Source organism: Convolutriloba macropyga, chromosome 4 (genome assembly GCF_964194025.1).
Source record: "Convolutriloba macropyga chromosome 4, txConMacr16.3, whole genome shotgun sequence".
In the NCBI taxonomy this organism is placed as follows: domain Eukaryota; kingdom Metazoa; phylum Xenacoelomorpha; order Acoela; family Convolutidae; genus Convolutriloba; species Convolutriloba macropyga.
In genome coordinates, this window is record NC_134471.1 from 61,078,023 (window position 1) to 61,091,479 (window position 13,457).

Consider the following 13,457-nt stretch of genomic DNA (forward strand, 5'->3'; position numbering starts at 1 on the left):
GTTAGAGTAGAAATTGAGACTGACAAAACTCTAAATACCCAAGGTAAATAGTGGATATATCACGCATCTGAACCGCTCAATAAAAGGCTGTTACTAGCTATTTTTATTAAAATATATCCGCTAAAAAATCGCACTGTGAAACATCAAAATAAGACCTTGGAAAATGGCAATAATTATTCTAAATTATCTCCACAATTTACATCAATAACACCTCGGATAAATACTTTAAAAATCAGTGCGTAACATTAACTTTTTATACCACCAACTCAACAGACAAGATACGCTTCGTACGCATAAGCTAGAAAAGATCAAATCCAACAACTCGTCTGTCATTTGAGAGCAATTCATACGACCGACGTTAGTCTGATATCTTTATTGAACTGTTGTCCTCGATTAACCAGCCTTGCGTACAGCTTTGATGTCGGATGGAAATCTCTTGCACGTAATTTTGTTTTAGATTGACCGACTTGAGAACGCAGAAGCAGTTAGGAAAGAAGCAGACCAGGAGAAAGAATACAACCAACAGCCACTTGTTTTCGGTCAGTTCCTATTAAGCTCATTGCGAATTCTTTCCATTACCTAGAACTTATAGAACTGTTTTCTATTACCCCGGAAAATTATATGGAACAATTAAATGAAAGCTTTTTTGCACTATAACGGTTTGCATTTCCTGATAGATAGGACTAGCCATAACAATTAATAAATACCAATATAACGATGCAAAAATGATTATTGTAGATAATTATGTTCAACAGGGCAATAGAAAATGGTTCCACTTCAATGCAGCACTTACACTGAAGTAGTAAATCTAGCACTATTAAATGTATTTATTATCTGTTCGTGCTCTAAGATGTCAAATACCTACTTGGGCATGTGACAAGATTTTTGTGTTATTTGCTGCACTTTGAAAACCTTAAACAAAAGATTCTTAGTTAATTTATGGCTAACCATTGTTCAGGCTGATTAAATATTGAAATATTTGGGAAAAATCAATAGTGAAGTATGTGCTTGATTTGTTCAAGATCCGAATGCAGGTAAAATAAACAAACAAATTGAATGATCAGAAAGTACCCCTTAATGAATGGTGTCTCACATCCACACGAACGGACAAATTATTCACTGTACCTAATCTTTCTATCAGTGGAACAGAAAATGATCCCAATGTTCCAAATTGTATAATTATCCGAACAAACAGACCACTACATTGAGTGTGCCCTTGTTGCATAACTGTACTTTAATGTGTTTTATTGCTCTCAAACGAGGTTTTGAGCAATTATTTGGGTGTTACTGGTCTTTTGTGTAACTAATTTGACTTAACTTGAATATATCCCAGTTGTGCAACTTCTTGGCCTCGGCTCGTTTAAACATCTGAACTGCGCGGGCTAGTCGAAGGCAGTTAATAATCAAAGTCTAATCCAACCTATCAAATAAATATCACGTGCGTTTTTACCGAATTAGGAGGCTGTTAATGACCTTCATGTAATTTTGCGACCTGAATCTTCGTCTGTTAATAGTTTTTTCCTATATTTGTCTTAGTATCATTTTGCATAAAAAATGAAAAATCAGACGTCGTTTGAGAGCAATTGCTATGACGTCAGTCGGTTATGTTCTGCTTTGCGCTGCCTTGTCACCTGTAGTCCATATGAACTCAAATGTCATCGAGAAAGAGTTACGGGAGAGGTTGCTTACTAAGAATAAAACCTGCTTTTGTGCTCGTCAACTAACAATCACATCACAATTTAGCAATCGGAATAATATGAGCATCGGTTCCACAGTTCAAAAGTCTTGGAACAAAAAGATAATTTTATGGGTCCAAGTGCATTTTGCGTTGAAATTGTTTAACGTCATTGTACTAGTGGTATTCTAGAAATTCTCTGTGGAAATGCTCCGATTGTATTTTTTGGACCTTGCATCTCCTTGAGATTTTCTATTACTCGCTTTTATGATTTTTTTTCCTTGAAATGGTGGTCAGGAGATTTATACCAGCTGAAATTTTTTTGATAAGCCATTTGTTAGGCCGATCGTTTTTTTTTTTCACGGAGGTATGCAAAAGTGACGTCATTGAAAAGTCTAGAAAAACTGAATCGAACGCGTTCAAATTATAGTTTCCAAAAAATATTCAGGTTCTATCCGAAGTTTTTTTGAGCTTTACTTACGTTTGCACGTTAAGTCTATTCTAGAAGCTGGATTCTAAAATATGAATTGGACAGATTTTTATCTGGATTTCTAGCAGATGCAACGAAAATTGGTTTGAAAATAGGTCAATTAGCATTAATTCAAACAAAAAAAAATTGAATTAATGGTCTTAAACGCATTTCAAGAAAGTGTTTAAAATTGTAAAAGCAGACTATCAGCAGTGTTTTGCCAAATTTGCGTTTCGTTCTGCCTTCTTACTGACAGTAGACGTTTATGTTTAGGCTGATGGAGAGGTTTCAGTTTTTATAGTTGATGTTATTAATTGCTCTCAAACGAAGTTTGTAGCAATTATATTAGTCCTGTCGGTCTTTTTTTTATGCGATTTTTCGCTTGACCAATTTTTCGTCTGACGCTTTTGACTTTTCGTCCTCAAAAACGGGATAAACAGGTAGCGCACAGCGGGCATTATGTGCTCTTAGAGCCTTTCAGGTCTGTTTCAGCTCAAACTGTCTTGGAGACTTATACTTATGGCGGTTCTTAGAGGTTGACACCCCCCCCCCCTTTGTTGACCCCCCACCCCCACTATTGGCTCCACACCCCCCCCCCCCCACCGCGCTCCCCCCCCCACCCAGTGCTGCCCCCATCAGCCCCCGGTGCACCCCCCCCCCCCGTGTCTAGCTACTGACCAAGCCAACCGCTCGCCGGTCGTTTGAGAGCAATTCGCCCGACGTTAGTCGGTTATGTTCTTCTATTATAGCGCTCCATGATTAAATTACAATCCAAGATTTGGATTGCTTTGGTGCTTTCTTTTTTGTAAGATGTGTCTACTCATTTTTTGTTGACTTTGAGTTTTCAAAACGGAATAACCTGGTAAAGCCCATGGCGCGTTGTTAAATTCACTTAGCTGGCGTAAGTAGGCTGTCAATAATGAAGCAATTTTTCCATATTTTTGTCAATTTTCTCTTTATACTTCTGGTTTTTGATGTTGGTCAGGCTTAGTTTATTTGTATTATATGCTATAAAAAACTAGTTGTATGTTATTTCTCAGTTTTTTGTATATCTATTGTCATTGCCGACTTTCACATGACAGTTACGTATTTTGAGTAAAATTGAGTGATTTTCGTCTGACCTTTTTAACTTTTCGTGCTCAAAAAGGGGATAAACAGTTTAACCCGGGAGGCATTAAGTGCCTGAGCAGTTTTTTGGAGCCTTACGCTTTATTAGTCTCTAAGTATGCTGTTCACGAAACTTTTGGGGTGACAATTTTTGAAACAATCTTAATAGTTTGACACCCAAATCAACACTACCCTCCCTTAACACTCCCTCGTCCACATGGCGATTTGATCATCCCTCGCTTGACCCCACTCCAGCCCTCTCCCCCAATACTGCGTCCATAAAACCCAGCTGGCTACCAAAGCCAACCGCTTGCCGGTTGTTTGAGAGTATTTCGCCCGACGTTAGTCGATTTTGTTAAAAAAAATTTCAGTTTTTTGGTAATTCAGTGATCGTTCTTAAAGCTTGCGGATAGGGTAATAAACAAGTAGACTTTCGCAAAACAGGAAATACTGTGAAGATATAAACCTTAAGAGTTTGAGCAAATTGTTGCTATTTTGCTGAATTGTTGATTGTTGTCAACTGGTTGTCTTTTTTTGCCTTTTGTCTCATATGACCAGCCATGTTTTTGTAATAGCCTTAGAAAGTAGTTTTTTTAGTTTTCAATAAGAACGCTTTGGTTTTGAAGACGTTTTTACCTCATAATCTGAACGTTTAGTAATTAGTTTTCCACATTTTACCAAGTTTTCATTGTGATTTTTGAGCTCAAGGGACAATTTTTTGAGGGTTGCATATCCTTCAAAAAATTTCCAGTATATGAAAAAGTTTCTGTTTTTCAATTTTTTGAGGTTTCTTTTCCAGTGCTCTTATTTTCCCCCTTACTCCTATTTGTCCGGCGAGATTTATCACAAAGTTTGTAAACTTTTTTTTCTGTTTGCCTCCTAATTGTCAATCAATCAACTTGCCAAGTCATTGAATTTCAGGTTTTCCATTTAGTTCTTTCGCTCGTAGTTCCGGACTTGCCATGCTATGTAATTTTACTTTATCAAACAAAAATATGTTTCGCTCTATCTTTGTTCAGATCATGTTCAAATCTTTGACTTCCCTAGGTTAGTTTTACTCTCGTTCTGCTCAAGACGCTTTTGAACAGCAGTTGTTTAGCCGAGTCAATGTAGAAAAATGAATTGAAGAATAGAAACGTGATTAACTCCGAAGTTTTCGATGCCTGGTATTTGAGCTGGCATTTGATGCCGGTGTTTTAATTATACTTAGTTGTCAGGTCTAATGTTAATCGGTATTATTAACAGTCGCTGTTTTCTCTGATTAAGGTACAAGAGTATGTCTATCTGCAAATCCAACGAAAGTATTTTGCATTTCAAAAATGTTTCTAGCTAATAATTTGAGGCTATTCTCCGTCAGTCTGCGGGGTATATTGTGCAGGCAACCTAAGGTTTTATCAGTTTTGTTTTCAAAAATGTTTTGTTATTAAACTGCTTTCAAATTAATAATTTAGGCGACGAATTCCAATTTTGGCCATAATTTCAGAGAAGAAAACTGTTTGCAACTGATTGAGACGAAGTGATATTAAAATCAGGGAAAAAAGACATTTTAATATAAATTATTAATCCAGATTAGTAGTGATCTTTTAGTAGCCGCCGTCAGCCTCCTTTTAGGTGCTTGATATGCTGAAACTGTGGGATAACCTGAATTCAAGCTGAAAAGGTCAGTTTTTGCCGTTTTTGGGCCCTGAAGGAAGCCATATTTCATTGTTTTTGTCAATTTGTTTATTGTAAAGGTCGGTCATAGTTTATATGGCTATTTTGCTACCGGAGTCAAAACTTTTTTTCTTATGGTTATATTACCGGAGTCAAAGCCTTTTTTTCGCTTGTTTTTTGAAAACTTTTGTCATTTTTTATTAATAGCCACCGTCAGTCTCTCAATGACTAAATTTAGGCGCTCTTTTTTTTAAAAAAAAATTCGCTTTACCTTTTGATCATGTTTTTCGTTTTACATAAGTCACGATATTCACGCTTGACTCCTGACTCACCTCGCTCACTGTTTCAAATTGGATTTTAAATTCTTTCAACTCATTGAATAACGCAATGTGGTGAATACGTTCAATGTTAAAAAATGTCAACCTAAATTAAGTATGATTTTAGAATCAAACTGAAACTACACACGAAATTAGAACACTCTTTGACACTTAGAAAAATATTTTTTATCTCCAGTTTTTTTTCTCTTTCAATTGCCATGTATTTCAAGGTGGATCATCGGCAGCTTTTTTATGGCAAAGTGGTGGTTATGTTCGAATTTTGTTCTAAGTGGTTTTCCCACTCTATTTAATGTCCGTTCTGTCTAGTTTTTTTGGTTTAGTCAAAAATTCTTTGAATTGTAGGTCAAGACGTGTCCTGCTGTTTTTTTATTTGCTTTACCTTTCGCTTCACATTTTTCGTTTTACATAAGTCACGACTACAACGCTTGGCGCCTGACTTACCCCAGTCACTGCTTCAACTGAATGGATTTAATTTCTTTTACTCATTGAATTAGCAATGCACTGAATAAAGTCAATGTCAAAAGCTCAAAACAACGGATAAACCGATAAAAACCTGTCATTAAGTCATAGTGCATACATAGGCTATCAGAGTTTATTAGAGCGATTGCTGGCTGGCAACAACTTCTGTCAGCTTTCATACGTTCTGTTTTTTATTATCTCTTGAACGAAGTTTGACGCATTAATTGTATCGTGTTTTTTGCAAAATTTTCGCTTGATTTTTTTAGCCTTTCTTTTGCAGTATTCTTTGACTTCTCAAGTGACTGTCTGTTAACGATTCTCTGCTTTTGAGTGATCTCATTTGCTCTCGCACACTCAGTTTGTTGGTAAACTAAAAAAGACTAAAAGGAGATTACAAGTGCTTGATATTCGAGTGATGAAAGTTTCTTTCGAGGACTCAAGAGGTCACCGTTTCCAATGAAACCCTGGTCCCATATTTTTGAAACATCAACAACAATTTATCTAGGCGTTGAATTAAATTGCTCCGCCTGACGTTCGAGAGCAATTTGTCCGACGTTAGTCGGTTTATTATGTTTCTATTTCGAGCCCGATTTGCGTCAACGGCGGCTATTTGCCAGCATCTTGCAGGCTATTTTTCAGCATCTTGCAGGTTGATGTGAGCGTGTAACGTACAGTAACTAGTAAAGTTTTCAGTGAATTTTCTCTGCTACTGTTGTTTTTTACTTGACTTCTTAGGAGCTAAAATGCCTTAACAATTGAGGGTTGTTATGTGTCGTGCAATTTTTCGAATTTCTGATTGTCTTGATAGAGCTGATGCATTTTCAAGTTTTGTTGTTCAACCAATGTGAGAACTTGTCCCACTTTAAAATTAGTGGCAATTTTTTCACTAATTACGGTCAACAATTTCCGCTACTCGTTTCAAAATTTTTTCATCTACCAATTTGTTTCATTGTATTTAATAATTTATATCTTTTGCCCAAATTTTATATTTTCAGAAAAAAATAGTTAGTCAAAATGGTTTTCTGATTTTGGCTCAGCAGCTGTCATCTTTAATATATTGGAGTTGTTTTGCGATAACTAATTTCGCTTGAAGTCCTCAAAATCCTATATGTAATTTGCGAGGGTTAAAATTGGATTACCTAAGAGTGTTTTTAGGATCGCATTACTTGGGAATTGGAATTGCGATCTAGAACTTGTTCAAACTCCTTTTCGGTGTAGCGAGTTATATTTTTGGATCGAAACGAGGCTTTCAGGCCGAATAAAACCATCGACTGTTGAAAAGCATTTACCCAATGCGTTTGATTTACAAGTGTGCGTGATTTTAGTGTTCGATTTTAGTTTTGTTATTGGACAGCGTTATCGGACACTTGAGTTATATTGGACATACTGGACTGTTTTGCTCGTACTGCTTTATTAAAAATATACAAAATTTACCTCCGTCTGTAAATCAATTTAAATGAAAATCTTGGAGACATATCCGAACAAGACTGTGAGAATGTGATTTTATATTAGATACTATAAAACAAGGTGTGTGCATGTAAAATGTACGCGAAATCAACACCCAAAACTGTTTTTAATGCTGTGAATGTGTTCGAAAAGCAACTGTATTATGAACATGGACAGGCATAGCAAAGTTGAATTAAGAACAAAACGTTGTGACTGATTTCTTTCCAAGTATAGATATATAGTCGTAAGAACTGCTTCCCTCCTCCCCATGCCCCCCCCCCCCCCCGAGAATACTTAACGAGAAAAGCCTAAAACTTTTACTCTCTTGACCCCCCCCCCTCCTCGCAGCCCCAGCTTAGTGGGCATAGAGCTTTTACCGCCCCAGGCGCACGGTCTCTTTTTTACACGATAGCGTGCTACAAAACACGTAGTTTGTAAATATGTGCCATAAACAGCACTGGGGTCCGAAAAAGAACATCCAGAAATTTTGTTTTCATAACCATGTGTGAACAAACTAATGCTCGTTTTTGCGCGCTGATAATGGTTTGTATAGCCTAATAAAATGGACTATTGAATACAATTTATATTACACAGTACTATTAATTAAACACTATTAATGTGTAAAATATCAATTATGGGTTCCCAGAGCGAAACGAAACAGTTACCAAAAATGCAGTAAGTTGGCAAAGAAGTTGTTCCAAGTGGATACCTTTCCGATCACACCCTGGGAAAATTACGCATTAAAGCAGCAAGATTACGTATTATCGTCTTCATTTAAACCTTTGAGTAACTTGGTATAGAACTTAGACTTAGACGTTCAAACCGAGCGTTCAGAGTTTTAGTGGATATTTTGAATCGTGTGAAAAACTTGACCTAACTCATTGGCTAAAACTAAGACCAAAGATTTAATCGCTCAATGGAAAATTTTCTCCAGTGGGCTCATTTTACAGGAAGTCTAGTTGAATAATTAGCCAAGTTGTGAAATGTCGGATATTTTGATAAAAAAATTCACGTTCCTCTAACATTGAAGAATTCTGTTTTTCACGCCTTGTGTTTCCCAATGCACGATGAAAAGTTTGATATGCATAGACGAGCTTTATTAATTGCTCTCAGACGAATTTCGTGGCAATTATATTACTCCTGTTGGTCTTCTCATGCAATTTTTTTTACTGCCGACTTATCGCCTAGTTATTTTACTCTGATTGTTTCACTTTTCGTCCTCAAAAACGAGATGTACAGGTAAAGCATTAAGATGTTAAGTGAGTGAGCAGCTCTCTTAGAACTTTACTAGTCTCTAAGCGTACATTTCAATGAGGCTGCTGAGATCACCTAAATAACGATGAGGGGGAGGGGCGCCTCATGGTTTAGACACCTACTCCCTCGCCCCATCTCCTTACACCCTTAACCCTGGCACTTTCGACCCTTCTAGAGATTCCCCCACCTCCCCTTATGCTCCCACCGCTCCATTTTTCTACTCCCTCCACCATCTGAGTTGAGCAATGCAACCGGTCTCCCTAAGCACCTGGTTAGCCACTAACGAAGCCAACTGCTAGCTAGTCGTTTGGAGCATTTCGCCCCCAAGTTAGTTATGTTTTGTAGCCGCACTCATCTTGTCAGCCGGCTGTTATTGAGTTCATTTTTTTTACAATACAAAGAATTTAAATTGTATTGACGGCGCTGTCTTATCTTTTTTAGATTTGCGAACAAATTTTGATGATTTTTGAAGATTGAGTGTGGATTTTGGTGACGGCGAAACAGGGAGTGGAGCGAGAAAGCAAGCAGTTCTGCGGTGTGAAATTTTTTCGCTTTAATTTTCAAGTAGAATGAGAAAACTGCTTGAATAAAACTTTGCTTTCTAGCTAGTGGTCTTTTGTGTACATGAGGCTATTTGACTTTGACTTTTACCGATTTTTCGATTTTAAAAATTGGATTTTCTGAATGGCTTTGCAACCCATTGTCCATTTAGGTCTCGTTTTTTCTTAAGTCTAGGACAAGACTTTGAAATATATGCCAAGACTTGTCCTGCTATGTTTTTTACTTCATCGAATGTTTTTTACAATTTGTTTCGCTTTACCTCATTTTGCCGCTTTTTCGACATTTTGCTTAAAATCCTTCCGACTTCTCGAGGCTAGTTTCTTTCTTCGCTCATTCTGCTGAAAGTGCTTTTAAATAGCAGTTGCCCATTAAATCAATCTAAAATGAACGGAGTCGAAAATGAAATCAAAAATAGAAATGGGATAAGCCTCAATTTTAGATGCCCGCTACTTAAAACTTTGTTTTTATGAGTCTTAGTTACCATCCCTGATTCTTATTGGTATTGATGCTGGCCCTTGTATGCTCTCATTGAGGAACAGGACTATCTTTAACTTAGAAATGAAATAAACGAGTTCACACTTTAAAAATGTTTTTGAGCAAAAATCAATTTTCATTTTCTATTTTTCGATCGCAATCGGGGGTATCAACGGCGGCTATTTTCCGGTAATCTGACGGGTATGTTTCAAGTCATTATCTTTGAAGTGTTCGCTTTAATGTGCTTTAAGCTTTGAGCAAATTTATTGTCGATTGATTTCACCGACGCGTAGTATTGTATTCAAAATTTTAAACTCAGTACGATGTTACAGATGCAGCTCCTCAGTTGATGTTGACAGCGGGCCCAGCTGCCTACGGAGGAGCAGGAGCACCTATGCCTGGTGGTGCACCTTACGGGGCTATGCCCGGAGCACAACCACCCTTCGGATCAGGTGCTCCTGGCTCATTGCCACCCTACATGAACTCAATGCCCAACTCTGCGGGATACGGCAGCATGTGAATGACGTGACAGAAAAAATTGCTTGAGTGAATTGATAATAAAGTTCTTGGTCATTGGTGACATTCAATAGTTTCTGGTGGCGTTGTGAAGAAATGAAAATTTGTGGAGGTGGGAAAATGATCGCAAAAGAACATTATTGTTACGATGGAAAACTAAGTTTTAAAGTTGCAAGTGGAATTTAAATGAGCACTTGTAATGAAATGATAGAATTCGTTCAAATTGTGTCAATTAGAATTTGAAGCTAAAGATGGTGTGAACAGACAAAAAGTTTCAACTCTTTCTATAGGAGTATCAAATTTGATGTTAAATATTTTCATAAAACTTACTTTGTTGTATGATTTGAGATTCTGAAATTCAGAGTTGAGATATGTGTAATTTGTGTAATTATTCAATGAACAAACTTCTCACTCGATTATCAATATTTGTTTCACAAGCCAGAAAAAACTCCCATGCCCATTTGACCTTTTATCAAATTTATTTGTCAATTCAATTCACTTATTCGTTGTGTTAATCTCATTATTAATACATTAGTTGATTTGTTGTCTCAATTTGTTTATATAGCTCCGGATTTGACCGTGATTTTCAACAAATACCACTATGATTGCTGTTGTAATGTATTAATATTATAATTTATTGTAGCTTTTGTCACTTAATTCACAAAATATCACATAGTGTACTCCTAAGCAAACAATCGCATTTTTTGAATTTTTCTAGTTTTACTCCCCCAAACCCATTCAATCCCTACCTCTCATGCCTCTTCCCTTTTACTTAACAGTAACTACCGCCCTTATTTTTCATCCGTTGCACATAATGTAAACTTGTATGAGGCTTTCTTAAAATTCGATTTACATGTAATTCAAACCATTCGGTACGCTTTTATGCTTTGTATTAATGTATCAAACAGTTTTTCCAAGTTTCCAACTTTTTAGAAGTGGTTTGAACTAATCTTGATTCCTCAATATTAGCCATTTGTCATCTTTATTTCGAAACTGGGCCATTTATGGGTTACTTAATTTTCCATATGCCTGTTTTTTTCTCCGATATTTCAAAATTACGATGCTATTAAAAATTAAAGTTGCTTTGCCCTTGTGTAATTTCGCCGTAGTGGATTATAATTATACATGTATTTGTCATAATATCTGCATTTTAGTTGGTATAAGGTTCTCTTTTTGTCCCTGTTGTTAATTATTTTTCAAGCTTATTAAAATACGTGTAATCTACGTAAAAATGTTATCAGTTTAACCTCTGATTTGCGTGTACGTCTAACAATGCGTGCTCGCTTGCCCCCGACTCGTTCCTTTCATATGAAGAAATAAGTTGTCAACATCCTAAAATAAATTGTAGAATTGCTGTAAATTATATAGTTGATGATCATTGTACCAATATGACAATTCTTTGATAAATGATGATATAATAATTGATCTATATGCGTCCAATAAATTCAAGTTTTTGTATTTCCCAATTTTTTTTTCATCCTGGCAGCAGATTTTGAAGCACATTTTTTGCTTATGAAAGAAAAATTTTTTAATTGCTCTCGAACGAAGGTTTAAGCAAGTAATGTGAAGGTGTTGGTCTTTTTACGACTCGAAGAGGATGATTGGTATTCTACAGGTTTTTACGACTCGGAGTAGTATTGAGAATCTATAGGTTTTTTTTTAGCTGACGCAAGTTTGTTCAGGACTTTGCACTTTTGACTTGTTTTTGAGCGTTGACATCTGTTTTAGAACTCTGGCTTTTTAGAACGAGAATTTTTATCCCTTATAAGACCTTCCTACCTATCTGACCTAACGCCGCCCCCACCAACCTCACCCCCCCCCCCGCCCCATTTACCCCCACCAGTCCCCCACTTACCCCCAGCATCTAACCTCATCCCCGAACTTAAAAATTGTGTCTGCATTCTCGAAAACACTTAATTTGTTATTGGGATACTGTTTTTCTCGCATCTATTGGATGATCTGATTTCGGTTTAGGTTAGGCTGGACATTATAATGCGCGACGCTTGGAGTCGTATCCTGTAATCTAAGGCATAGAAAAATGGGTCTGCTGGTAATACTCAAGGTGAACCGGTCATGAGAAGTAATCCCATAACATCTTGCTATTCAAATTACAGACACCGCACCACAAACCCTACACTACCCCTTCACCTACCCCTCAAACCAACTATCCGCCCAACCCTATAAACCCCCTACCAACATAATTCATCAGAAGCTGTTTTCTTGAATACTAGCCATCAGTTTGCTGATGCCTAGCACAATTTTTGGCAAGTAAAAAACCCTGGAACATAAGCACCACTTGGTAGCTGCAAAATTATAATATCAATTCTCAGCAATAATTGGTCGGGCGTTTCAGGAGCTGATTTTTGTCACAATAACGAAAACATTAGGCCACTTCTTTATATCTAAGATGAGCATAAAAATGTTGCTGCACTCGTTTTTTATTGCTATCGAACAAAACAATTGCAAATATGTCTGCTTCTTATGTACAATTTTAACAGGGCCTATTTTGCAAAATTTTTGGAAAATCTTAACTTTCAAATGACTTTCATGCGTCTTCTTAAGTTTTGCGTGATCTCAACTCTGCGCATTCTGAAATAAAGATTGTTGCTCATACGAGATTGCGAAAAGGTGGATTATCAAAGCCGTTAGTAGTATAGTAATTTACCTAATGACTTTGGGGGGGGGGGGTCCGAACCCCCCCTACAAGAACTCAAGTCGACCAAAATCCTGATTTCTTTCGAAATGAAAGTTTTTCAAGTTTCAGCAGTCTCGTGTAGACTCTTGGTGCTATACTGACTGCTGAAACTTGAACAAACTTTCAATTCGAAAGAAATCAGGATTTTGGTCGACTTGAATTCTTGTAGGGAGGGGGTCCTGACCCCAACCCTACAGTCACTAGGCAGCTTTCGCTTGTTGAAGTTGTTACTGTAGAGAGAAAAACGACTTCTGAGTTGGTTGGACGCCCCGGCTATATCACTTTAGTGGTAATAGGAAAAATTGCGCATTGCATATCCTAAAAGCCCTGAACTTGGAAAAAATTTCAAAAATTTTTTCCAAAATTTTTCAGTTTTTCGATGCCCTAAAATGGTCTGAATTGGATTTTGCGCTATGAAAAAGCAATCAAACGTGATTTTTTTGTTGACTTCACTTTTTCAAGCTATAGGCAACTCCAAGGTATAGACAACTCGTCGTTAGACACTTACCTTAAGTCTTATAAATTCCTTCGATTACATGCAAAACTTCAAGATGCTTCAGGGTTTTTTGCAGAACAAAGTCAGAAAGGCCCTGGATATTCATATGTTTTGCCTTGTCGAATCACAAACGCTTATATTGGTCAATTGACTGTTCTAACGTTGTGCTTGTTTGTGAAAACGTTTCAAAGGAATTTGTTTATTTTGCAGGTATGTTGAATTCCGAAATTGTCTTAGATTTTGAAGGTTTTTGTCACAAAAAGACCGGTTTTATAATTAAAGAGTTATCGATTTGCTCAAACAATTATTTAGAC

At 36.9% G+C, this 13,457-nt stretch overlaps 1 protein-coding gene across 1 annotated transcript in view; it reads left to right on the forward strand.

The window, feature by feature from the left end:
• The window catches only part of LOC142337801 (clathrin heavy chain 1-like), a 64,024-nt gene extending 52,606 nt beyond the window's left edge, over positions 1–11,418 (forward strand). Inside the window, exons 23-24 of the mRNA XM_075387323.1 lie at positions 458–539; positions 9,769–11,418. Coding sequence (XP_075243438.1) covers positions 458–539; positions 9,769–9,956 — 270 coding nt within the window. The 3' untranslated portion in view covers positions 9,957–11,418. The remainder of the gene's footprint in view (positions 1–457; positions 540–9,768) is intronic.
• Positions 11,419–13,457: the final 2,039 nt, after the last annotated feature.